We start from the raw sequence: 24,079 nt of genomic DNA on the forward strand, positions 1-24,079 counted from the left end.
GGAAATGAGAACCTATACAAACCAGCTTCACACATCACACTAATCAATGTGGAGGATGGGCAGGGTCTGCCTTGGGTCATGGCCCCTCTTCTATACCCGAGGACTGAGCTACTGGGGTCTTTCTTACTCTTCTCCCCATATATTGCTCTCCGCCCCTGGTACTTCCTATTACCCATCCCCTCTGTAGTTCAGTGAGAGCCTTGAGCCCCAGCATTTGCTGAGATGCACATGACAGACATTGCTGAACACTCCTTCAAGTCTCCCAATAGTACCCTCAATCGGAGTTAGTCAGAGGTCTTTGGGGAAGCTGTGTCCAGACAGGACAAGCCTGGTCATGTCATCTGGAGACTAAAAAGAGTGAGCCCCCCCCCCCCGAGCAAGGTCTAGAATGTATGGGATCTCCCATAGGACCCAGGCTCAGCTGTACCTTGGCTGGGCTTTCCCCTCCCCCACCACATAGGATGGCTCTCAGGTCTCTGAACAGCACAAGTGCAAACCCTGATGATGCTTAGCCCTTTACAACACTCAGGAGGCTTTGAAATGTGCTAGACAGCATGCTCCACACCAGGCGGCGGGGACACTGACGGCACATTAAGGTGAACTTTATTTTCACATTACTATACAACTCACTTGGGAGCTTCAAAAAATACAAACCCACAACTTCACTGTTGTCCCCAGAAAGCCCTTTGTGAGGTTACCGGCTGCCTCCCATTGGTCACCAGTTCCACAGATGACCAGAATAACTTGTGTCACTAGTGCAGGCCCCGGTGTGTCCTGACAGTGGTACTCAGGGGCTCTGCCTTTTCCTGGCTTTCCCCAGATAGGGACCCACAGCGCTCAATGCCCTGACTGCATGCCAGGCAATGTGGGCCACAGTATGCTAGCAGATTGTGCTTTCCGAGCGAGTTCTGAGCTAGTTCTGCCATATGACTCGCAGGCCCAGACACATCCTGAAGACACTTCTCTGCCTGGGACACAACACAGGATCACAAGGTCTCGTCGCTCTGACCCAATGACCCAGGGAGTTGGGAACCCCGAGAAAGACCGAGTATGCTTAGAAGACCAGTCCCTAGAACGCACCTATTATCTTCAGCATTGTCTCAAGGACTCATGGAAGGCAGCAGAGAGGAGCCCAGAGCCCTGACCAGTCAAGGAAGTACAGGACTGTAGAGAGGGAGGCCCCGGCCCACCAGATAAACTGGGCTTTCCTTCAGGTCTGTTCCTGAGTGGTGACCCTTCAACAAGAGTGAGAGTGTATCTAAGGGCCATGTCTTTCAGAACAGTCTCAAGTTCATGGTTAACTTACCACTGGCTCAGAAGAAGGTGAGAAAAGCCGGCATATTTAATGTTACCACTCCAACTATTTGCAACAGTAACACTGCTGTATTTTGCAAATGTACAATACAGAGAGCACAGCCCCACAGGACTGGTGCTGGGTGACATGCAGCACAGTTCCCCTTCCTCGCCAGACGGTGCCCTTCAACTGAGGAAAGACAGTGCTTAGAGCCTAAGGAAAGCAAGGGACTCGGGGCACTGTGAGGCAGGCAGCTCCCTGCTAGCTGGTCCCAGTCAGATACACTATGCTTATCAGTTCTCTTTCTGTGCAGATGACAAGAGAAAGATGAGCCATGCCGACAGAGGATGGGGCAGGCAGGCTGAGTCACTGGGAGACAGAAGGCTGACCTCCATGTTGCGGGATTTGCTCTCTGCAGAAATACAAAGTGCTCAGTTTGCAGATCTGCTGGTACGTGACCTCGACGATGATGACAGGACAGGGATGAGAGGAGGGAAATGGGCAGCCCCGGCAGGCCAGCAGGGTGGTGATGGGCCAGACTGGGCTCCTGCTGGCTCACAAGGTCCTAGACGCAGCCCACGGTCAGGCGGCAGCTCCTTCCTTTCTGAAAGGGACTCCGCGCAGGCAGAGGCCACAGGCAGTCCTCAGGTCCTAGGCTTAGGAGCACAGCACTGGAGGCTGCGGTGGCTGGAAGGGCTGAAACTGTAAAGTATAGCCCGTGGGTGACTCAGGCACAGGAACGTGGGCAGCATGTGGCCCCAGGGAGTGCATGGTGTCACACATGAAAGCGACAAGAACACAGCTGGGGGGCATGTGGGGCCTGGCAGCTCACTGGACCATGAGAGGGGGGGGGGGGGGGTTTCACCTGGCCAGGGCCAAGCACTCATTGGCTAGGCGCGGTGATGACACAGGGGTCACGAGCACATGGCTGCATGGAATTACAGTGATTGCTGTTGCCACTCATAACACAACACGGGACACACACACTGCCCTGGGCCGCCCAGCGCTCACGCCACCCGCCTGCTGGGACTGGGAATTGGATGAGGGAGTTATGGCATTGGTGGACAAAGATGAGTGGTCACTGTGTTGGGGATGGGTCCCTCTGCCATGTGGGCCATGGGAGGATTGTGGGGGAGGGGAGTGTGGCTCACCATGTACAGAGGGAAGGAATGTAGAGCATGGGATTCAAAGTTATGGCAGCCAGTATAAAGTGTCCACGGATCTGTGGGGCTGAGGTGACTGCGCTTTGCCTAGTTGCTTACTGGAGATAACTGCAGTTTTAATACTGGTTACTTAGAATAGTACTCTGTTAATAAAAGAGGGGTCTATACAGAGCAGAGTGGGGTATTAGACAGTCAGGTGCTGTGTTACTTGGCACAGTGAGTTATGAGCGTATAAGGTTTCAGCCAGGCTAGAGGGAATTTCTTTGTATGAAAATATGGAAGGATCTGGGTTTGTTCTAGCAGGGTTTTTGGTCTACTCACACATTTATCTAGATTGACTTCCTGTCACTTATGTGGCAGTCCTTAGGAGGTCCCTAGTGCTAGCTTTGTGGATGAAATGCTTATCTTCCACACACAAACACTACCTATACAGTATGTATATATGTATTTATATATTTATATATTTATATTATATAAAGTTTACTTACGTATTTTCATCACCCATATCAGGTCTACTTATTATTATTATTATTATATTTGCCCACGGCCAATAACAACAGTAACACAGCCAGTCTGGGGTTGGTTGTTGTGTCTGACTTTTGTATCTCATGCTTTCTTTGCTAGGCTGAGTTTTCAGATGTATACAGAGTGAGGAGCTGAGGGCTGACAGGATGAGAGCCAGTTCCACTTCTCCTTGGTCAGCGCCGTGTCAAGGCCAATGGTGGCTGAGGCCCAGCCTTGGGCTGAGGGAGGACTGGGTGCCAGGGCTAAGCCAGAGTGGGAGCCCTGCTCTGTGGAAGGCAAGCCCATGGATCCACTCAGGCTATGGGGGCAGAGGAAGTGGAAACAGTGGTGCCTTCGGCTGGTCTGAGGCTGGTGCCTGGTAGGCCCTTGTGTGCCTGGTGTGTGATAGGCGACTGCCTAGGCTGTCTACACAACTGTGCTGATGCCGCTGGGCTTGGCCTTGCTGCTGGTGGGGGGCGGTGGGGCAGGGGGTTGCCCATGATGATGCGCTGCATGCCCTGCGTGACCAGAGTGAGCTGTGGGTAGGGGCGGGTGGCTGTGAGTATGGGTCATGTATGGGGGGTGCCCCCCGTGTGGGCCATGGTGGTACTGGTGGGTGTGCTGGAGGTGTGGGGGTGGGTGGTAGTGGTGGTGGTGGTGATAGGGGGGTGGGTTCTGCTGCGCATGGCAGTATTGTGCATGATGCCCAAGCAGAGGGCCCTCTGAGGGCCCAGGGTGATGGGCATGAGGGGGTCCTGGGGGAGGGGCCGAGGGTGGGTGGGCCTGGGGAGGGGGCTTCCCTCTCCTGCTCCCAAACAAAGAACCCAGGAGAGAGGAGGAGTTAGGCACGGGCTGGGGGGGGCGAGATGGGCACTCTCGTGTTGAGGTCGCTCTCCGGCGCATGTGAGGACTGCTAATGATGGAGCCCTAAAAAGGAAATTCATAGAAACCAAAATTAAAAGATCTCAAAGCACACAGGCCAGACCAAGTTTTCCAACTTCAGAAGTCACCCACTTGACTGCTGGGCCCGAGGATGGGAAGGATGCGGGCTCGGCCTGACAGCCACTGTGCGGGGGGGCAGCTGAGCTGGTCCTGATGGAGGTGAGGGGCATCTCCTGTCTGCAACAGCACAAGGATGCTTCTGCTCATGCTGTGCCGCTGCCAGAGTGAGACATCATCCCACGGGACAGGGTAGGGTATTGTGAGCATGTGAGGCCAGGGAGTGGCAGTGAGTGTGGAAAAGGAACGAACCTGGTTCCTGTAAAGTTGGGCCTTGAACTCTCTTGGGACCTCTGCCATGTGGGGTCCAGAGGCATCTGGAAAAGTGGTACCAGACAGGTAGGACCCTATGACCTTATCCCTGGGGGCGGGGGGCATGGCCTAGGACTTTCCTCGCAGCTACCTGTTATAAACCCAGGAGGAGTAAAAAGGTCAGTAGGTTGAGTCAAGGTGTGGGCAGCAGGGAGCAATGGGGGGGGGGGAATGAATGAAAGCTCATGAAATCCACACTGACTCTTCCTTTCTCTTGGAAACTCCTCCTGTGAGCTAGCTAGCTAAGCGATTCCATTGTGTCCGACCCCAGACACACAGCCAGTAAAACTCCAGGAAGGAAGCGATGGATGGCGGAGCGTAGGGACAGGCGAGTGGGGCTGACACATCCAACAGTGAGAGCTGAGGATGAGTGAGGGGCGGGTGGCGCTTGCGCCCGGGGCGGGACCTGAAAGCCAGGACGTTCACCATGCTCAGGAACCACAGGGAACAGGGGTTAAGTGGAGATGAAAACACAAAATCCACACCCTCCCTCTGCCCAACCCTTGGGTCAGAACAAGCAGTGAGAGGCATGGATGCTTCTAGGCAGAGAAGCTGCATGCAGGGCGGAGGCAGGCAGGGCGGGAGGGCCAAGTCTGTGTCTCTGCAGGATGGGGAAGGAAGAGCAAAATAAGACAACATAGAAACCAAGGGTGGGTGACACAGGATGGCCAGCTGGACGGGGTGCTTCCTACTTACTTCCACATTGCTCTCTAGCGATCCCGCACTGCTGCGACGCCCTCGCTTCCCTGCCCAGAACATGCAATACCAGAGGTTAGACACGCATACCAGGCCTGGTGCCACTGCCGCCTGCCGCTGCCACTGCCCAGAGCTGGGGCTGGCCCATGTGTCTGCCAGGTAAGGGACTTGAATGGGCTCAGTGGGGAGGCCGGCAGCAGTGCAGTGAGGAGTTTTAAAAACAATGGCGTGAACAAACGCTCAGCGAAAGGGAGAAAATGTTTTTAAAACTAGGTCCAACTTTGTAACGTTTATCCTGAACTGTGGTCTTCTGGGAGGGGGTCTGAGGTGGTGATATGTGTACCACCACCTCAAACTCCTGCCTGCTCACCTGACTCAGTACAGCCAGCCTCAGCTGGGGGTACAACTTCTGCAACAGCGCAACGCCCCTGACCCCCAGTGGATTTCATATATATATATATATATGCATATCCACATGCATGCTTACATATATATATTTCCCTCCTTGTCTTCTAGGGAAGAGCAGTTGGTCAAGGGGAAACTGAGTCTTGGCCCCCTTGTCCTCTGGTGCCTCTGGGGATACGGTTTAGTTTGTGCAGTGCCCTGCCTCCTGAATCTAGCTCTCCTACTCAGAATGCACTCTAAGTCCAAATGTCTACATTGAGGACACAGAACATGGTAGGTACCCACCCATCAATATATGCTGGCTACATCAAAGGGAGGTTAGGCCTTCCAATAGCCCACTCATGCTTCAGTGGTCCCTTCAGAAGTCTCTCCTTGACTTCTTGTGTGAGGGTGCAGGATCTCCTGTAAGCTTCTGTGGGTGCAGCACTAGCTGAGAGTTGAGCACCAGGCTGTATGTGTCAGAGGGAAGCTCCAAGGCCGAGACCAGGCATGGGCTACCTCCACCCACAAGGAGAGCTGGTGGGCACTGGAAGATGAAGAAGCTGCTGTGTGCCTGTCTGGTGACCGGGCCTATCATCAGGGCCTGAGAGCTGCTGTTCCTCAAAGCTGAACTGCTGAATTGGACACAACTGTGGGCTTTTCCGCTTACACGACCACTGAGACCAGGAGGGACATGCAGATGTGGAGGAGTAGATCTAGTGCCTTCTTTGCCTGCTGTCCCTAAGCCCCAGATTCATGGTAGAATCTGGGTCAGGGGAAAGAGGGCCAGGACGTGTAGGTAGGTATCAGCTGCTGGGTATCCCCAGTAGAATGGCCCTTTCCTTTGGTGAGAAGAAAGATTGTTTCCCCATCTCAGGTACAAAAGAGGCTTCCCAATGAGGTCCAGGACATGGCAGGAGTAGACTGTGAGCGCAAAGGGTACACCCACTACTGCTTAGGCTCTTGGCCTGTTTTGCCATCTGTGAGATGGCGATTTCCTGACTCCAAAGTGCTCTCTGGAGTGATCAGGACTGTGGCACCACACATGCATGAAGAGTATCCCTTCCCTGCTGGCATTCTTCAGACAGGCTCTCAAGCCCCTCCCATGTCTTGGGTTCCCCAGAAAAGATGGGGTGGCTTGTATCCCGTAGCCCAAACTGGGGCAGAGAAGCGGCTGCACTGCCCAGTGGAGGCTGTAGTGTCTTCAGTTTCATCTTTTTACTTCTCAGCTCTCTCCACAATCAATTATAGAGCAAGCTGTGTGTTCACTGCCGTACCACCACAAGCCTGTTCAAACATTCAGTAAAGGGGAGTAAGGCATGCTGGGTGCACAGGCTCACCCCCTGCCTGGTCTGCATGGTTCATCTCCAAGGGTCTCATATATTCAATGCCTTGGCTTCATTTCAGAGGGAGGACGAGCTCTCCTTCCTGCACCGTGGCCCTCGAACCTCACTCACTGATGAGGATTACCGGCCAGTTCTAAATTCTTCACAGGCATTGACTTGCCAGTACAGCTGAGGAAACTGAGGCCAATGCCTGCCTGTTCAAGAATGGAGCAGAGTAATGGCATACGCTTCAGGCAACTGACTCCAGAACCCATGCTGCCCAGTCTCTACTGGACATTGTGTAGTAGGTGCTGCAGCTGTTCATCTGCCATGAGTTCTTACAGATGGACTGCCCTGGTACAGGATACGATGTCTCTGTGGGAACTTGGTGCTGGCCATTTTAGTTGGGGAGAGCCAGGCTGGGCACGGCTACTACAGTGTCTGCTGACAGGCCCTGGCTCTTGTGGCCCAGGGAAGAGGACAGGCCTCAAGCTGGGTCTCCTTCCCTCTCCCAAAGAGAGATGTCTATAGATGGGCTTGCTTGTGAGCCATCCCAGGCTATAGCTGGGTCAGCCTTGTGTGTGGTGGGATGGGTTAAAGGCCGCTGCTCTCAAGGCACCCTGCCCCAAAATAATGGCAAAAGCCTGCATCTTCATGAGACGGTGCACCTGACTGCCATCACCTCAGGCTTGCACAGGGGCACTGTGGAGAGTGAGGACGACTTGGCTGCCTACTGGGAGCTGTTGCCCAGGTCAAGAATCCTGCCTCTCCAGGTGCCCTGCCAGTGTCTTCCAGGATAAGATGCTGCTTCACTGGGCATCACAGGTAGTCTTGGTCTGGACTCAGATGCTTGAGTTTTCTGTCCCTGAAATCCTTGACTTTGCCAGGAAAGTACCAGTAACAATTCAGAGAGCAGCTACATTAAGGAGCTCCATCTTGCAGGGATGCAACCAGGCAGGTAATTCTACCTGATCCTTGAGCCTGCTGCCCTGGGTCTCAGTCACAGCAGGGCTACTGCACAGACTCAAACCACCCCAGGGCCCAAGCAGTCGAGTGACATGGGCTGGGTTGAACAGGCCACTGGGAAGCTAGTGGTTCTCAACCAGGGGTGATTTGATACCTGGCATTTCTGGACATGCAACAGGTTGTCATGACTGAGAAAGTGCTGCTGGCCTCAGTGAACCAGGCACAGTTCAATGGCAGGCAGTTATTTGCCCCAGAGTGTCTTCAGTGCCCAGGTTGAGAAGCCCTGGCTTAAACCCTCATGCTGGTGGTATCAGATTCTCACCATGGGAAAAAAAAATGACAAAAGCAAAGGAAACTCAAAAAGGAAAAAACAATTCCTAAGGAATGAGAAAGCAGTATGAGGCAGAGCTATGGTGGGAGGGCTGGGAGGGAGTGCTGGGCAGGCTCTGAGGGTCCCACCTCACAGGATAGAGGCCATACTGCTCCGTGCACACTGACTGGTGAGACACTTGTGGTAGCTAAGGGGCTGCTGCTCTGACAGCACCTGCTTCCACTCCCACTCCAAGGCTGTATATGAGTCCACTGATAGCATCTTCCTGAGGCTCACAGTATTCTCTACCTCTAAGAAATCTAGGCGGTTGAGGGCTCCTGCTTTCTGGGGCTAAATGGCAAATTAAACTATAGAAATAAGAAAATACTGCTGACGGTGAACAGCTTCCACCAGGTTTCCCCCACACTCTGCTTTCCTACACCTACTGTGGCAGTGGCTTTAGGCTAGACAGAGGCCTGGAATTCTCAGGAAAAGAGCCCTACAGGAAGCAAAACCAGGACAGTGGCAAAGGGGGTTCCCAGACAGTAGGCTTCGTTCATTTCAGTCATTAGCAAAACCAGGACAGTGGCAAAGGAGGTTCCCAGAGAGTAGGCTTCGTTCATTTCAGTCATTAGCATAGAACACACAGCAGTGGAGAGCACATGGGACGCACCAGCCTGATGCTCTTAGCCTTAGCGCGATAGATGGGGGGAGTGATAAAGACCCCGGGAGAAGTAGGAAATGGGGTGCCATCCCTAGCTGTCTTGCCCAGACTGTCCCTTGGACACTTCTGTATTCCGTTACAGTCCTAGGATGCTCATGGACCTCCAAGAGAACTGTGTCCATGCCTGAGCAGCCCTTTCCAGCACCATGCCTGCCCATGGACGCCAGGCCTTAGTCCTGCATGCACCGGCTGAGAGGCTGCTTCTCAGCTCAGCTCTTACCGGCTTCTGAGAGGTCTCTCAGGGAGCTGCTGAGGGCGCTGCGCTTGAGGCCCTCGCCACTGGCATAGCTGTCATCCAGGCAGGCCCTGCTCAGCGTTCCGTTGCCTGATTCCTTTTTGAGGCTGGAGCACTGTGACATGCTGGGCCGCACGACACCCTTCTGCTTCTCGAGCTCCGCTGGAACAGAGCAGGAGGACCAGTGAGAGGCAGTGGCCACTGTCCCGGGCCCTAACTCTTGGAACAGGGGAGGAGATTCCTGGAAAAAGGGGGGGGGCATCATGGCATCCTGGACAAGAAATGAGTGCCTGGAGGCCAGCTGCCTGTGATAACAAAGAATAGCTAGCACTTTAGGCTCAGGAGGGCTTCAAGTAAGGCCTGCATTGAGAGAGGAGTGGCGCTACACTGTGAGAGTCAGAGGAATAGGTAGGACTCTACAAGTTTGCAGAGACATGGAGCTAGGGCCCCAACAGTCACTGGGCTAGAATGAGGATAAGAATGGCATAAACTCAACTCCACAGTGACCAGAAACAAGGGTTAGGCTAAGGCAAGCAGTATGCTGAGGGGAAGGATGGCTCCCCAAGGGCTGCCCTGGCACATGTTGTTGAGGAGACAAAGACCTAGATAAGTCATTGCTGGGTCTCAGGGAGTCCTGGCACCAACCACCTCTGAACATTGTCATTGGCACCTGACAGGAAGGCTCCCTGGGAAGACCTCTTGAGACTCAGGAGCTATGGAGTGCCTCTCAATGTCCTGCTTGGGACTTACACTCTATCCGGTGTTTCTCCATTTCTTGCACTTCAGCAACAGACTCCCGCAGGTCATCAGTGAACTTCTTCCGGTCCTGAGGATTGGGAGCGTTGAAGTTTATTAGCACTTTGATATCAGCTCCAGGGACAGCAGATGTCAGCCGGATGCCGTTGGGGTAGTCTGTAGGGGAAGAGAGGAAGGGCCATGGAGTCAGCAGTCAGAGGATGGTTCACTGGCCAAAGGATGGTGTACCTTGGGATGGGCCCTGAAGTGGCAGAACCATAGCAGGAAATGGCCTTCTTCCCAAGATATTCAGCTTACCCCAAAGCTCATGGTTACTACCAGGCACCAAGTCCTGGAAGACAGTGGCATCCTCAGGTCTGTGGTGTCTTATCCTTTCCCCTAGGACACTCAGGACAACAGTCATTTATTCCTGAAAGACTTTCAGTCATGGCTGGCTCCCTCGGGGGTACCATGTCCCCTACCCTGTATCAAACAATCTCTCTCAGTGGCTCGGCTTTCTTGGAAGTAGAGGCCCTGATGAGCATCTCCCTGAGCACATGGAAAGAGCTCTGAGCAGCACCAAGCTGAAGCCCAAGGTATCTAAATCGAACGTGAAAATTTAGATATAGACTTAGCCACTTTAAATTGTTCAAATCACATAGGATTTACTGAGTGAGGGGCTCCCACTGCAGGAGCTGGTGCTGTCACCTGGCATCTGAGCTGGGGGCATATGACATATGATCACCAGCATTCACAGCCCAGCTTCACTCTTGGGCCAAGGTAAGAAAGGGCTGTGAGGAAGCAGGACAAGCATCTTTCTATCCCCCAGTCTGAGAAACAAGAGGGCTGAAAGCCTCAATGCAGGCTGCTAGGACCGTGCTTCTGGTAGCCAACTGTGGTGAGTTTTTGAACCTGCAGGTTTCTGGAAGGCTGATCAGAAGATGGTACCAGCCTGTGCCAAGACAAGGAGGGGTCCCACACTACTACAAGCACCTCAGCCCTGCCACACTAAGCAGAGCAACTGTCCCAGCTTGGGGACTTCTGACGGAAGAGACAAAGGAGAAGCAAGTAGTAGGCTGGGGAGAAGGGGTCAGACCTAAGCAATAACGACAGCTCCAGAGGCAGGAGCAGGCTCTGGGTTCAACTATATACTACTGTGAGAGCCATTGTGGGGGTTCCTATAGGGTAGGCAGTACTGTGCCCACATTACAAGTGGCGGGGCGTCCCTAGGATACTGAGCTCCCAGCTTCTGCATGTGTCATTGGACTGTTCACTGAATGCTTCTCTTGGACATGCCACAGATAAACCCACTTCTGCCTGGTCAAACCCTGGTCCCTGGGAAACTACAAGTACTACTTGTTTCATCTAGCCTGTCCTGAGAAGGACAGAATGTGTACCCAGAAGGCTTGCATCCTATCTGGAGGTGACAGGGACAAAGGGGGGGGGTGCCCTCTCACATCCCACAGGTCCCAGGGACTCACACTGGTTCTCAAAGAGCAGGACTTGCATTCCATAGAGGGAGAAGGACTGCCGGAAGCTGTATGTCACCGAGTTCTTCTTCTTCTGGAAGATCTTGGTGACCTAGGGCAGCAGATATGGAGTGAAGCTGCAGTGTCTGTGGGGGCTGGAGTCCTTGTGCCATCACAGCTGACACCGAAGCACAAGACACAGCACAGGGCCTGGTGCCCATGCCTGAGAACAGGCAGCTAAGGCGGAGTGGTGCTGACCTCAGGGCCAGGACTTGCTCTTTCAGAGCCATTCCTAAGAGCAAGACCATCACCTCCAGACCAGCAGAAAGCCTGTCCCATGAAAGAAGTTCTCTATACAGGAGGACACTTAGAGTTGAGATGGCTTGTTCAAGGGTTCAAACCTTCATGCCTGAGTGAGGTCTCTCCCATCACAACAGGCACTGTTATCATAGAGACCAGAAGCCAGTGTGGTAACTGTGCTCCTGTATTACAGTGGCTGGGAGGCAAGTCAATGGGGCATTTCTTGATTGAGGTGGGAGGGCCACCCCTGGGCAGGTAGGTGGTCCTGGTATGAGAGAGCAAACTGAGGAAGCCAGTAAGCAGCATTTCTTCATGGTCTCTGCTTTGTTTTGGTTCTTGCCCTGACTTCCTTTCGAGATGAACTAAGCTAAACTAAACCCTTTCCTCATCAAGTTAAGTTGCTTTCAATCGTGGTGTTTATTATGGCATAGAAAGCAAACTAGAAGAGAAATCCTACTTGGGGGAGAGAAGCACTTTTTTGCCAGCTTGGGGGGGCGTGACCTATTGAGCCTGGCGGAGTCCTACATTGCCCAGTACCAGTGATACACCTGGAAATGCCATATGTAGGCTGGAGACTGTTCCACTAGAAGCCTTAGTTTTATGGGGTCTGTGGCTATGTGGAGCTCTCCTGAAAAGGGGCATGCGTTGCTCAGGGTGCAGAGTCCTTCAACACTGAGGGGTCTCTGGAGTCTGGCACCCTTGATGTTCACATGGAACAAGGAACACCCCTGTTCATGGGTGAATCAGAGCCTCTCTCTTGAACTGAATTATTATGGGCCAAAGCCCTTGCTCAGGCATAGGCATAAGGGCATCTGGACCCTGATAGCCCCCAACACCACATACCACCAGGAGGTCATTGAACAGGAAGATCTCTCTCTGATGCAGTCCCAGCTTCTGGGGTTTATTGGGGTCTGGAACTTCAAAAAGCCGGCAGTAGCAGACCAGTCGTCGATGGGGAAGAGAGAGCACCTGTGCAGGGAAAGACATGTGACTATGGCCACCTGCCCTAAGGGACCTGGATGGGAGGGAATATTCTACCACTATCCCCAAAGGCACTCTCTGAGATTCCTGACCTCTGCTCTCCTGCAGGACTGAAGTAGCACCTGCGCCTGCCATACCCGCTTCCCTCCCTAACACGCCACAGAGAACTCCTGGCCAGAGATGAAGTCATATATTCTCACTCCTCCAAAAGCACCTTCTTTTACCAGTGCTGTTTCTGCAGACAACCTTCCCAGAGTCCTCTCTAGATGAGGAAACGGAGGCATGCAGAATTGGGAGTTGCTACAAGACACCGCAGAGTCTTGCTCTGATTTGAATCCCCAGGGACATCTCCCAAACCCTACCCCTACGGTGCCTTCTAATGCCTGCTGGCCAGGACCTTGTCGTGTGTTCTGCACAAATCATCATTGGGTCATAGGAGCATCCCCACAACTTTGCCATAGCCAAACTGTAAGCCAGTATTCTGGGATAGCAGGGGCACACCATTAGCAAGGTCCAGCATTGCTCTAGGAGTCCTAGCTCTCACAGGACACAGATGGTTTGGTGGAGTCAACCCTCTAGGCCTGCTCACAGGAAGTCAGCTATCTGTCAGCTGCTTGGTGGAACTGCTAAGTTCAATACTGCATTTTGGGAGGAGAGAGAGACAGTGTGGCCAATCTGGCATGCTCAGGAAGCTCAGTATGAGGGCAGATGGAAGGTGTAGGCTTCAGGGGACAAGAGAATAGGGTGCTGAGTCTTTCCTTGGGCAGTCTGGGATAAGGCTGTCCTGAGAGGCTGAGGACGGGTAGGTGGGTATAATGGGGACTTTCAGGGATGTGCCTGTTTGTGTATTCTGGGACACTTGGATAGACAGGGTGGCTGGGACAGTGAAGGTATGAAGTGAGGGGCAGAGCGAAGAGTGGGGGAGACAGGAAGGTCCTTGGTGGTCACATAAAAGTCCTCTCAGCCACCATCACTTCCTTGTAACCCTAAGGTCTCAGGACCCACAGAAGTGTGAGGCTAGATAACTATGAAACTGAGATTCAGCTCTCTCTGGAAATTTGGACTCTGTAGCAGCACCTTGGCATGAGAGAGGAACTGGAGATCAGAGGAAGAACAGAGATATACTCACACAGCCAAGCCCGTGATGCAGGGATCCAATCTGCAGGAAAACCAGAAAAACTAAATTGACATTTCCATTCTCAATGGTAGCTTGTGTCCCTCCCTCTGCCCAGAATACCTGCTCTTTCTCTCCACCCACCAGGCTGCCGAGGAGTACTACCAAAAGGAGGCCCTGGCTCTCTGTGGTCTCTTGGAGGATCTAAGGACATCCTTAGGCCAGTGTTGAGCAGGCACAGGCACAGACCACAAGCCACTGTGGCCCATTAGTCACCAAGGGCCTCATGTTCTCAGGTGGGCAGCTGCAATTCATAAACACCAGAGGAACTACTCATAAAAAGCTACTACTCATACCAGGCCAGGAGGGTCCTTCCAGTGGTGACTGAACTGACCCGGGATTACACTAAGGGTAGAGGACCAGGCCCAGTGCATACCGGTTTCTTGCCCACGATGAGCTTTTCAACCTTCTGCACCTGGGACACATGGTCCTCATTGGTCTTCAGTTCCCGCTTACGGATCCGCTCATAGATCCCAATCAGCGTCTCCCGGGGAATGTCTTCGCCATCGTCCACACCTGGTCAAGGGAAAGTGAGGAGACATGAGAGTGGCTGGGTTTGGGCAACAGAGTCTTCATTCAGTCTGGGGCCCCCAAGCAGACCTTGGATTCACACATTTCTAGCAGGAACCAGCAGAGCAAACCTCTTCCTGGTCTTGGAAGGGACCTTCCAAGGTCCTGGTTGTGGGTCTCTTGAGTCCTCCCACCAGAACCAGTAGATCACAGAACAGGGCTGTGTTACCTTCTCCGCCATGTCCACAGGCCTTTGTAGGTGTATTTTACAAATGAAGTGAAGCCTGTGACATAGCCACAAAGGTTCCAACTCCACAGGTGAGGTTAGGGCAGTGGTTCTCAACCTTCCTAATGCTACGACCCTTTAATACAGATCCTCAATGTGGTGGTGAGGACCCAGAAAGTTGTTTGCTGCTGCTACTCCATAACTGTAATTTTGCTACTGTTATGAATGGTAATGTAAATACTGGATGGGCAGTATATCTGATATGCCATTTCTGTGGGGTCACGACCCACATGTTGAGAACCACTGGTCTACTGTGCACAGGTTATGCAAGCTGAAGTGTGAGTTCAGGCTCTGACAGATTTGAAGCTAAGTCCTCTTCATGTCCCTTCACAGCTCATAGCTATGGGTAAGTGACCTAGTCTCTTGGGTTTGGTGTCCTTTGAATCACCAAGAGCATCGGTTAATACATGGGCTTGTCACAGAGAAATGAGCGAGGCTCATGGTGTGTCTAAGCAACCTCAACAGAGCTGTGGCTATCTTTGGTGTCACCATCCCATGGAAGAGGCTAGGCCAGACTATAACTAGGCCACTATAACCCCAAGCACATAAACCACCTTTTCCCCTACAGTAAAAAATTTTTTTGGGGGGGCGGGGAGAGAAACCCTCAGGAGAGCAGGCTCTCTGCAGCAAACTTAGCCCTCAGCCCACACAGGACCAGGACTGTGAGGATTATGACCTCCCATAGAACATGCCCACCAGAATCAGCACTTCTAACCTCCTCTTCTCCACTGAAAGCTTTTGAGGAGCTTGTGTCATGGGAGAAGAGACACATACCAGCCTGGTGGTAGCATTACTGTTTTCCTCTCAAAGGCTGAGTGACCCAAGCTCCCACCCGCTTCCTATATCAGCCACTCAGCCACCTTACTGTGTGCTCCTCAGACAAGAACCAAAGAGATGCAGCGTAATGAGAACAGACGTTCTCCACAGATGGGCTCAGTTCCTAGGGCCCTGCTGCGGCTGCTCTGCTCAGGCCAAGACCCTCAGAGATGTGGCCTTGGTAAGGCAGGGGCTACACTGGAGAACTTTCACTTTTTGTTTCTTAAAGATAGATTATGGCTGGCAAGATGGCTCAGTGGGTAAGTGATGGCCTAAGTCTGATTCCTGAGACCCACAGGGTAGGAAGAGAGAAGTGACTCCCCTCCAATTGTCCTCTGACCTCCATACACACACCTTAGCAACCCAAGTCTCCTCAGGACTGAGAGCTGGTTTCCTCCTACCACCTCTGAGCACTCGGACACATACTCACACAAACAATAAAATGTAATTTAAAGAAAAACACAAACGTTGAAGGCTCCAAGATGTTGAGCAAGTCCTCTTCACCATTTCTGAACACTACAGGACCTCCCTGCTGCTGGCACTGTTGAGTAAACTGAGGAAACTGTTGAGGGAACAGTGCTGGGGTGGGGAGCCTCCCTCAGAAGCTCCCTGACTTGGAGAGGTCTAGACCCTGTCCTGTCCCTACCAATCACCTGCTGTGACTCTGGGCCTATCACTCCCTATAAGCCTTCAGCCCCCTCTGAAGCACAGGTCAGATTGGACCAAAGACACACAAGCTCCTAACTGGAAAAGAGGTAGCGAGAGCTGATGGAGCAATGGCCTCCCTAGGAGTGGGGTGTTCAGCCCTGCCCTGCCTAGCCGGATTATAACACTACTCTTATCCCAAAACAGCTGGGTCCACATTGAGAGAGGGACAGGGAGGAAAGAGAAGGGGGGAGGGAGAGACTCAAGCACTGCCTTGAAGGTGGTTGACCTTAAACATCTCACCCAGTCACCCTGTACCTCTTGGAGCCTTCTTCCTCCAGGAAAAAGTTCTGGCTTTTCAACCAAGGGTCACCACAAAAATTAGTTTGGTCCAGCAAGAGAATTTGGGTAAGACAGGGCCTGGGGCTATCCGCAGAGGCAGCCATTAGCATCCTGGCTTCTGCTTTACCACCTGGCCCCTGTACTTCTCTGCCTTCTGTCTCCCTCCTGGTGGTACAACTCCTTAGGAATCACAAGCTACCTTGGTCAACACGCAACCACAAGCTTCATGCAATGAGGACTCTGGACCTGACCCACTCAGCACTATTCCCCTGCCCCCATAGGACCAGCAGGAACCATTGGTGTGTGTCTAGATCTAAGATGGGGTCACTGCCCAGGGGATGTGAGGTGTTCCCAGCCTTCCTGCTACAGTGAGTAAAGACAACATAAAAGTTCATAGGAACTGGAGAGCACCATCCAGGAGCATCTTCCTGCACAGGGGACAGATGACAGAGCCACAGTAGGCACTCAAGAATCTGATCAAGTGGGTCTGCTTTGCTTCTTTAGGTAATATACACAGTACCTCCAGTGATGCTCTCACCTGCAGCCAAAGGCAGTATCTCTCCAGCTGGGAAGCAATATTCTACTTCCTTGACAATACATGGGGTTTCCTACCACTATCACTGTAAGAAAACACCATGCTGACAGGAAAGGCAGAGAGGGCTCCCTTTCAAAATATATCCATGAGGTAAATGTCCACTTAAGGAAGGTCCTCTCTGCCCTTGGAACAAGCAGACACTGCTCCCCCTGAGGTGAAGGGCATGTATGGCGCAGGCTACACTCCACTCTGAAGGGCTCTCTGAACCCAGATCTCAGATCTGTGTGGTCCTCTCAGTGTGTCTGGGTCCTCAGGGCAGGAGAGCAGGGCTAGGTGATAGGATGTCCTCTCCTGGCTCACCTCGGAGGTTCTTGACAAAGTCTTCCAGCTTCATCTTGCGCTCAGGCTTGACATTGGGGCTGTACATGTCTGTGTTGAGCAGAATGATGGCGAAGGCCAGGATGAAGATAGTGTCTGGGTTCCGGAACTGCCGTACCACTCCAGGGTTGCAGACACAGTACCGCTGGCTGGAAGGACAGGGAGCTGGTTAGGGATCACCTAAGCCTTGCACGTGAACTGTCTTAACACCAGCCTCTCCCATCCTCATGCCACTGAGATTGCTGACTGCCCAGGAACGACAGCTCCCTGGGATCCAAGTGCTATTGTGGGGATGTAGTTCACCTATGGGACAGGCTGGCACAAGAGGACAATTTTCAAGACCGTGTCCTTCATTCTCTTGCCTGGGATGAGCGCATCTCAGTGAGGGCGACGTTGGTCATCTAGGGCCATGGGGAGGATGCCAGCTTCTCTTCACTATGGCCTCAGTGCCTGCCTGAGACCTCTGCCTCAGGCAGCTGACCCAACACTAGTCACGTGCTCTGCCCCACTCATTATCACACCATCCTCCCGCATGAACGACTGAAGACGCCATGAACGGGCAGGGACAGAGCAGACGACAATGCCTGTAAGCAGCATAGCAGCAATTCTGCCTTCTCCAGCCAGGCCCAGCCATTCCTCCCGGGAAGACACCCCGGAGTGGTCCACCTTCCACATCCTCACCCCACTTCTACAGCTGGATACAGTGAATAGGAGCCTGCTATTCCAAGCCTCAAGCATGGAGGCCCCAACATGGCAGGTCTGCCCACTGCCACGAGGGAATGACTATAACTTCACTGTTGTACCAGGTGCTGGGCTACATAGGTCCCTCAATCCTTCCACCCATCTAAGTGCTACTGACTTCCCCACCACACAGGTGGGGGAAGGGAGGCACAAAGAAGTTAAGTAATCTTTATAAAGTAACATAGCAGGGAAGTGGTAGATTCAGTGAGTAGCCCAGGACACATGGTTTTATAGCTTGTCATGGGTCACCACGAGACACTGTAGGCCTGGGAATGGAAAGCTATCTCCGGAAAGCCAGAGAACTTTGAGAGAGTGATCAAAATACTAGCAGAGGAAACATTAACTTCTGAGCCTAAGTTTCCTCATCTGAAAAATCAGAATAAGGTCTGTCCTTCCAAGCTACAGCTGCCAGGAACCAGGGGCCCAGTCCAGTGCCTGGGATACAGGGAGCCACTTACGCATCGACACCTGTCCTGATGTGTCCCATGAGGGGCATGTCCCTCTCCACTAAAGTGGTATATCCCACTTTACCCCTCACAGGGCCTGACCTGAATGCCTCGATGAGCCGCTCCACCTTCTGAGCCTCCCCCTGGACTCGGATGTGTGCCTGGAACTTCCGGAGGGCTTCATCTAGCTCCATGGCAGAGAAGTCCATCTCGTCCACAACACAGCTGGAACAGAGAGGGATGGCCTGTGAGAGCGGCCAGGCCCACGGGGTGGTACATCCAGTTTTGTCACATGATGGGGTGTCAAAAACTAAGGATCCTTGGATCTATGGGGACAGACAGACTGCCTCTGGAAAGCCTGCTCCTCAGATCCCCAGGCTTCTGAGGCACCCAGAGACCCCGAAGTTTTAGGAGACATATGCTCCATGCATGCATGGCGTTCTCCACAGAGGAGCCCAAAGATGTGGCTCTTCTCCAATGGAGAGATCAGCACTGTAGTTCATGTATTCTGTGGGTACAGGGGATGGACCCTGGAGAGAGAGCCCTCAGGTGCCAGAATAGGCTGTGTGCCCAGGCAGTAGTCTTGCTCTTCTGTGGAGGGCTTGGTGGGAGCCTCTCAAGAGCCACACTGGACACTGAGTCATCCTAGTATGCAGGACAGGACAGGACAGGAGGGGAGACAGGTACACTCTCAAGTCTCTCTGTGATGAGGCTTAAGCAGAGAGGATGGGGCCTGGGAGGCATTTCCCAGGACGGCCGGGTGTCCGTGTCACCTCTGAAAGCAGCTGAAGCTACAAAGCTAGAGTGGACTGTGGTGGTGTCATCAGCCAGGGACCTGTCTCCACTCCCTGGCCCATCCTGGGGCCCAAGTAGGGCAGCAGGCAGGCAAAATTTGGGCAGTTCAGCTTCTTTCCAGGAGCGGGCTGGGGGCCTGGCCACTTCCTGAGGCCAGTGCTATTTTCTAATGGGAGAACAATGCAAGGATTTCCTGAGACCAGAAACCCAGTGGGTGGGGGTGGGCAGTGGGGACCGACAGTGCTGTGGCAATAGAGCTGCTTTCCCTGCACCTTGATCTCCATGCTCAGTAGCGCAACGAAGGGGAAGAAACATGAGGACCATTGCAGAGGTCTGCTGCATGCCCTTGGTTAAAAGGCCCCAGCCTCCACCAAAGCTGGTCACGTCTATGTGCACATGTGTGAGTGCAGAAGGGTTTCTGCATGAGCACATGTGTGGATATCTGACCCAGGCCCACCCCTCATACCTGGTGTCCTGTGTGGGAAAAGACAGTGTTGGCCAGGACCTCTCTGAGATGGAGGGGCAGGGGCAGTAGTCCTTGCCAAACTGCCTGAGACCACACTGCAGGACACTGCAGAACACCCATGCTCGTGAGCCTGTTTCATTTCTGCTCCCCAGCTGCTGTTGTCCTCTGCAAAGCACATGGCTGAGCACATGGCAAGGATAACTATGTGCACCCTCCCCAATAGTGACTTCTCCCTGGGCTCAGTACTTCAGTATTTCTGCCAGTTGTACAATCTCTCAGTAGTCATAGAAATGGGGGCAGTCCTAGCAGAGATAGCTAGCAGGCCATCACACTGAGGACTGCTCTTAGCCCGACCCACCTGTGTACTTCCAAGCAGAGACACAGTAGAGAAATTGTGTGCCCTTCTGCTAGGGGAGACAATAAACCCTGGGCAGCACTACTCACAACCGGAAGCAGCTGGAGGATGGGCCCAGGAGTCCTCCTCTCTGCAGGGTTTCCCATAGCCCAGTGTCATATACTCTAGCTTTCAGGGTTGTTGGGAGTGTGGCTGAGTGCTGCCCACCAGGAAAGTGAGATTATGGCTTAGGCAGAGTTGAATGGACTGATCAAAGAGGCCACATAGATGTGGGTTACCTGAAGGTCATGTGTGATGGCAAGAGGCTCTGGGTGGAGTGGGGTGGAGTCTACATTAGGCATAGATGTCAATGTGAACATGGCAGGGTAGGGATGTAAGAAATGGCATGGGGTGTTGGATCGGAAAATAAGATTGGGTGGCAGAGGTGGGGTTCAGGCACGCCAAGTCCTCCAACTTCAGATTCACCAACTATAGGCCCAAAATAGTGGAAAAACAAACAAACAAATTTTGTCCACATCTGTCTACAGAGCACTGGCATCATATGGGGGTAATTAGTAGGTGTGAGATGCTGAAGTCTGCAGGAAGATGTTTGACAAATGACAAATGGGCATTTTAGGAAGTACCCTGAACATCTCGGGGTTTAGAACCTATCCCAGGAATGAAAGAGGCAACTCTATATCCCAGCAAACAGCAAGCTTGATGTTGCACATGAGTAGGTGATGTGCATGTGAGGGATTTATCGCTAACAGCAAGTTGTGCATGTGGAAGGGGGCCCTGGCCCCCCAGACTTACTCGAGCACATCACGGTTGAACTGCTTCTGCCGGTTTCCCAGGAACTCACCGATCATCTGGCGGCTGAGGCCCTTGCGCTGCAGCAGAAAGTGGGCCACCCCCACTGGTGTGTCGGGCACGAAGCCGCGCTCAATGAGATACTGGATGCCCTTTTCAGGCTTCCTGGGTGGGATGGACAAGAAGAATACTTAGTAATGACTGCTCAACCTCTAGAGCACAGGGAGCAGGGGAGGAGGTGGGTCTTTTAATAGGTGCTCCATATCCTACCAACTCTGTTTACTTACTCCATCCCCTGGATCTCCTATGCAGCATGGGTGCTGACTTCAGAGTTCAAAATGACATCTGTCTTGTCTAGTTCCAAACCCCTCACTCAACTACCTAGATCCCAGAAGAGGCTTCTGTGGGTGCTGGAGACACAATTGTCAGAATAACCTATAGATACTTGTGCAAACATGAACTACACCACACAGCAACAGACTCGCTGCCAGCTCATGGAAGCTGCAGACAGGTAACAAGTAGGGATCCTAATGCTTGGCCACCTACCTGCACCAATTCAGAGTCCTGCTCCTACAGCTCAGCAAGTGTGTCACAAATACACGCTCTGTCCTCCCCCCCCCCCCCCAGCTGCATGGCTTGCCTAGGTATAAGGACAGCTAAGTCAGAGCTAGGGGTAGGAGGGGTCCCTGAGGGCAAGGAAGCCACAAATCTCAGCTGCAACAGAGCCCCAGCTTGACAGCCAGAGCCCCCAGGTTTTACTAGGCTGGAAAAGCAGCAAGCAGTTTGCAAAGACAACCACAGCTCTGCCCTGATTGGTCCCCTTTCTAACTTTATTTTGTATGCACACATTCATCCAATCAGGGCCTAGCTGACACCACATCAATCTGGACCTTCCAGGGCTGTACAAACAGGGGACTTAGTGAGAGCGCAATGGACAAGGAGGAAGAGAGAGAAGACTGCCACAGACAGGAAAGGGAGTTGCCTAGAGGAAGCCTCCAGGACCACAGGAAAAGGCTAGTAAACAGGGGGGACTCATTCCTGCCTCAGCCTCCAGAGATCTGGGACTACAGCTTCCAGACTTGCTGGATCTACCCCTGCTCCTCCTGCCAATGACCCGCTGACTTACTGAAAAGGACCACTCCTGGATGGCACCCTGAAGTCCTCTGAGAACCCCAAATTTTAAGTCTCTCAGCTGTCACCCAAAGCCTGCTGAGAACACAGGCATGTAGCAGAAACCAAGCCCACTGCAGACCCAGATGGGAAACACTACAAATCTCTTGCCAACCTGTTGCTCCCAAGGGCACCAGCTGGCTCCTGTTGTCCCCGCAAAACTGTCACTCCTACAGCAGGTAGTTTCCTTATTTTCCCTTCTGTGTCTGTACTCCTTGCCCCAGAGGGAAGTGGGCCAAGAATCTAGCTGAAGACAGGAAATGGTCTCTACTGACACTTGACCAGGACCATCCAGGCCCTGGGAAGAAGTACATACTCAGCACCAGGAAGCTTCATGCTGAGCAAACTGCTGCAGAAGCAGAGCCAGAGGCTAGACGTCCACCAGATGCACCACACTGGCCCTGCTTGGGAGGCCAGGGCCACAGGAAGGTGTCTGGGGGGCAGCACTACAGGGTTAAGTGTGCCCTCCCCATCCCACCAGGGTGTGGTCTCACTAGCTAGGTCATCAGACCATATACAGGCCAGACACAGCAGGTATAGAAAGAGCCTATAGCCTGCCCTGGCTCTAGGGCAGAGCATGGTACATTTGACCTGTCTGGCTGTGTGTGGGACAATTCAGGGTCCAGGGAAAGGAGTGTCTTCTGATGCAGATAGGCTTTTTCCTGCCCTCAGCCTCTGATTTCCTGTCTGTGTAAATCTGAGCCCTCAGCTCACCTGCACGTCACAGGATGACATGAATGAGTCTGAAAATAGTTGTACAGGTGACTGACTCTCAGGATATGTGTCCTGCTCTGGAGGGTGGAGCTGTGTGGAACCCCTAGGGCCAGGCTGCGCATCTGGATCAGAGTGGCAACCTTTCCCTCTGTCCGCAGTCACTGAGAGCTACTGAGCAGTAAAGTGTGTTCTAGAGTCAGCCCAAGCCCAGCCTGTGCCCACAGTCGGGGAGCCCAGGCACATTCCCTTATCCCAGTGCACAGAGTCTAGCCTTCTGTCTTCTGGGTACCACTGCCTACTGGCCCTTTGACAGCAGTGTCCTGCAGATGTGCTAAATCCATGAAGCTGGCCAGTCAGGTCCTGGCACAGCTGGCAATGAAGTAGCCCAAGATGACCTGGTCCATTTCCCACCCAAATGGGTACTCTGCCCCCTGCTTTGGGCATATTCTTACTTCTTTTCCTGCTCCTACAATTATACACAGGCCCATGATATGGGCTCCTACACATGTTCCCCTACCCAGGAAAGTGGGGATGCTCTACAGGGTGCTATGCTATGGCATCTCCCAGGGCATATGCTCTTCAGGAATTAAGATGTCAGACACTGAACCTGTTGCAGACACTGGACTAGTGGCATGGTCAGGGGGCCTGGGAGCCTAAGGGAGGATAGGTCCTTAAGTGCAGCAGAGAGTGTCTTTTTAAGCAAGGCCTAGGGATACCCTTGAGGTAGAGGCCCTGAAGGGGTTGCTGTCCCAGGCTGGCTGGCAGTGGGGACGGGGGAAGGGAAAAAGGAAGGATAGACAGATAGTAGACAAGTGGGCTTAGAGGCCTACATGCTTGGAACAGGATGCTTAAGAGTTAGTTTCTGTGTTCTAGAACTGGCTGGTCTGAGGGGAAAAGAGCACCATACTAGCCAAGCTAGGGGCATTGGGACCTGGTCTCTGCTGGTGTGTATGTGTGTGTATTTGTATGTCTGTGTAAGCTTGTGTGTAGTGGACAGGGGTACAGGTAAAAGGGAAGACTCATAATCCTAGACAACTACGGCTTGTGACCCAAGCCCAGGGTAGGAGGGGCTGACCCTATCTGGATGTCATAGAAGTCATGGTACCTGTGGCTGAGAAGCAGGGACTAGGAGCTGCAAGCCACTGTGAGGGGTGGATGGACAGTGGGGCCAGGTTGTGATAAGGGGTAGTTCCAGGGCTGAGTGAGAGCCTTTAAGAGGCTTTTTGCAGGAGTCACTACCTCACACTGGCCTGCATGCAAGAGGACAGTCATTTTGCTGGATATGCATGCTATGGAGCCCCTGCTATGGACAACCTGCAGTCCTTCCCCCACTGTGAGTGAGGCAATTCCTGCCCTATGCAGACATGGTGGCCACTAGTCGGGCTTCCCTACAGGAAAGAAGCCAAGGGCCTGCTTTGATCTTTAAACTGTAAGTAGAGGGGCATGCTACAGTCCTCTTCAGCTACCTGCCATAGGCCAACCAAGTTCCCACCCTCCAAAACAATGTTTTCTCATTGGTG

General features: G+C 52.9%; 1 protein-coding gene across 10 annotated transcripts in view; it reads right to left on the minus strand.

Annotated features, from left to right (window-relative positions):
- Window positions 1-1,313: 1,313 nt before the first annotated feature.
- Window positions 1,314-24,079, minus strand: part of Iqsec1 (IQ motif and Sec7 domain 1) — a 329,466-nt gene continuing 306,700 nt past the window's right edge. For 7 of the 10 annotated variants that reach the window (XM_026788139.1, XM_005364875.2, XM_005364874.2 and 4 more), the window contains 11 exons: window positions 20,679-20,840; window positions 18,373-18,495; window positions 17,066-17,232; window positions 13,948-14,087; window positions 13,527-13,556; window positions 12,260-12,385; window positions 11,129-11,228; window positions 9,663-9,824; window positions 8,898-9,074; window positions 4,969-5,018; window positions 1,314-3,888 (listed from right to left, as the gene is read on the minus strand). In XM_026788139.1, coding sequence (XP_026643940.1) covers window positions 3,388-3,888; window positions 4,969-5,018; window positions 8,898-9,074; window positions 9,663-9,824; window positions 11,129-11,228; window positions 12,260-12,385; window positions 13,527-13,556; window positions 13,948-14,087; window positions 17,066-17,232; window positions 18,373-18,495; window positions 20,679-20,840 — 1,738 coding nt within the window. In that variant the 3' untranslated portion in view covers window positions 1,314-3,387. The remainder of the gene's footprint in view (window positions 3,889-4,968; window positions 5,019-8,897; window positions 9,075-9,662; window positions 9,825-11,128; window positions 11,229-12,259; window positions 12,386-13,526; window positions 13,557-13,947; window positions 14,088-17,065; window positions 17,233-18,372; window positions 18,496-20,678; window positions 20,841-24,079) is intronic. The other 3 variants (XM_026788142.1, XM_005364877.3, XM_026788143.1) reach the window with 2 other exon arrangements.

The sequence above is a fragment of the Microtus ochrogaster genome, unplaced genomic scaffold (genome assembly GCF_000317375.1).
Source record: "Microtus ochrogaster isolate Prairie Vole_2 unplaced genomic scaffold, MicOch1.0 UNK1, whole genome shotgun sequence".
Lineage (NCBI taxonomy): Eukaryota > Metazoa > Chordata > Mammalia > Rodentia > Cricetidae > Microtus > Microtus ochrogaster.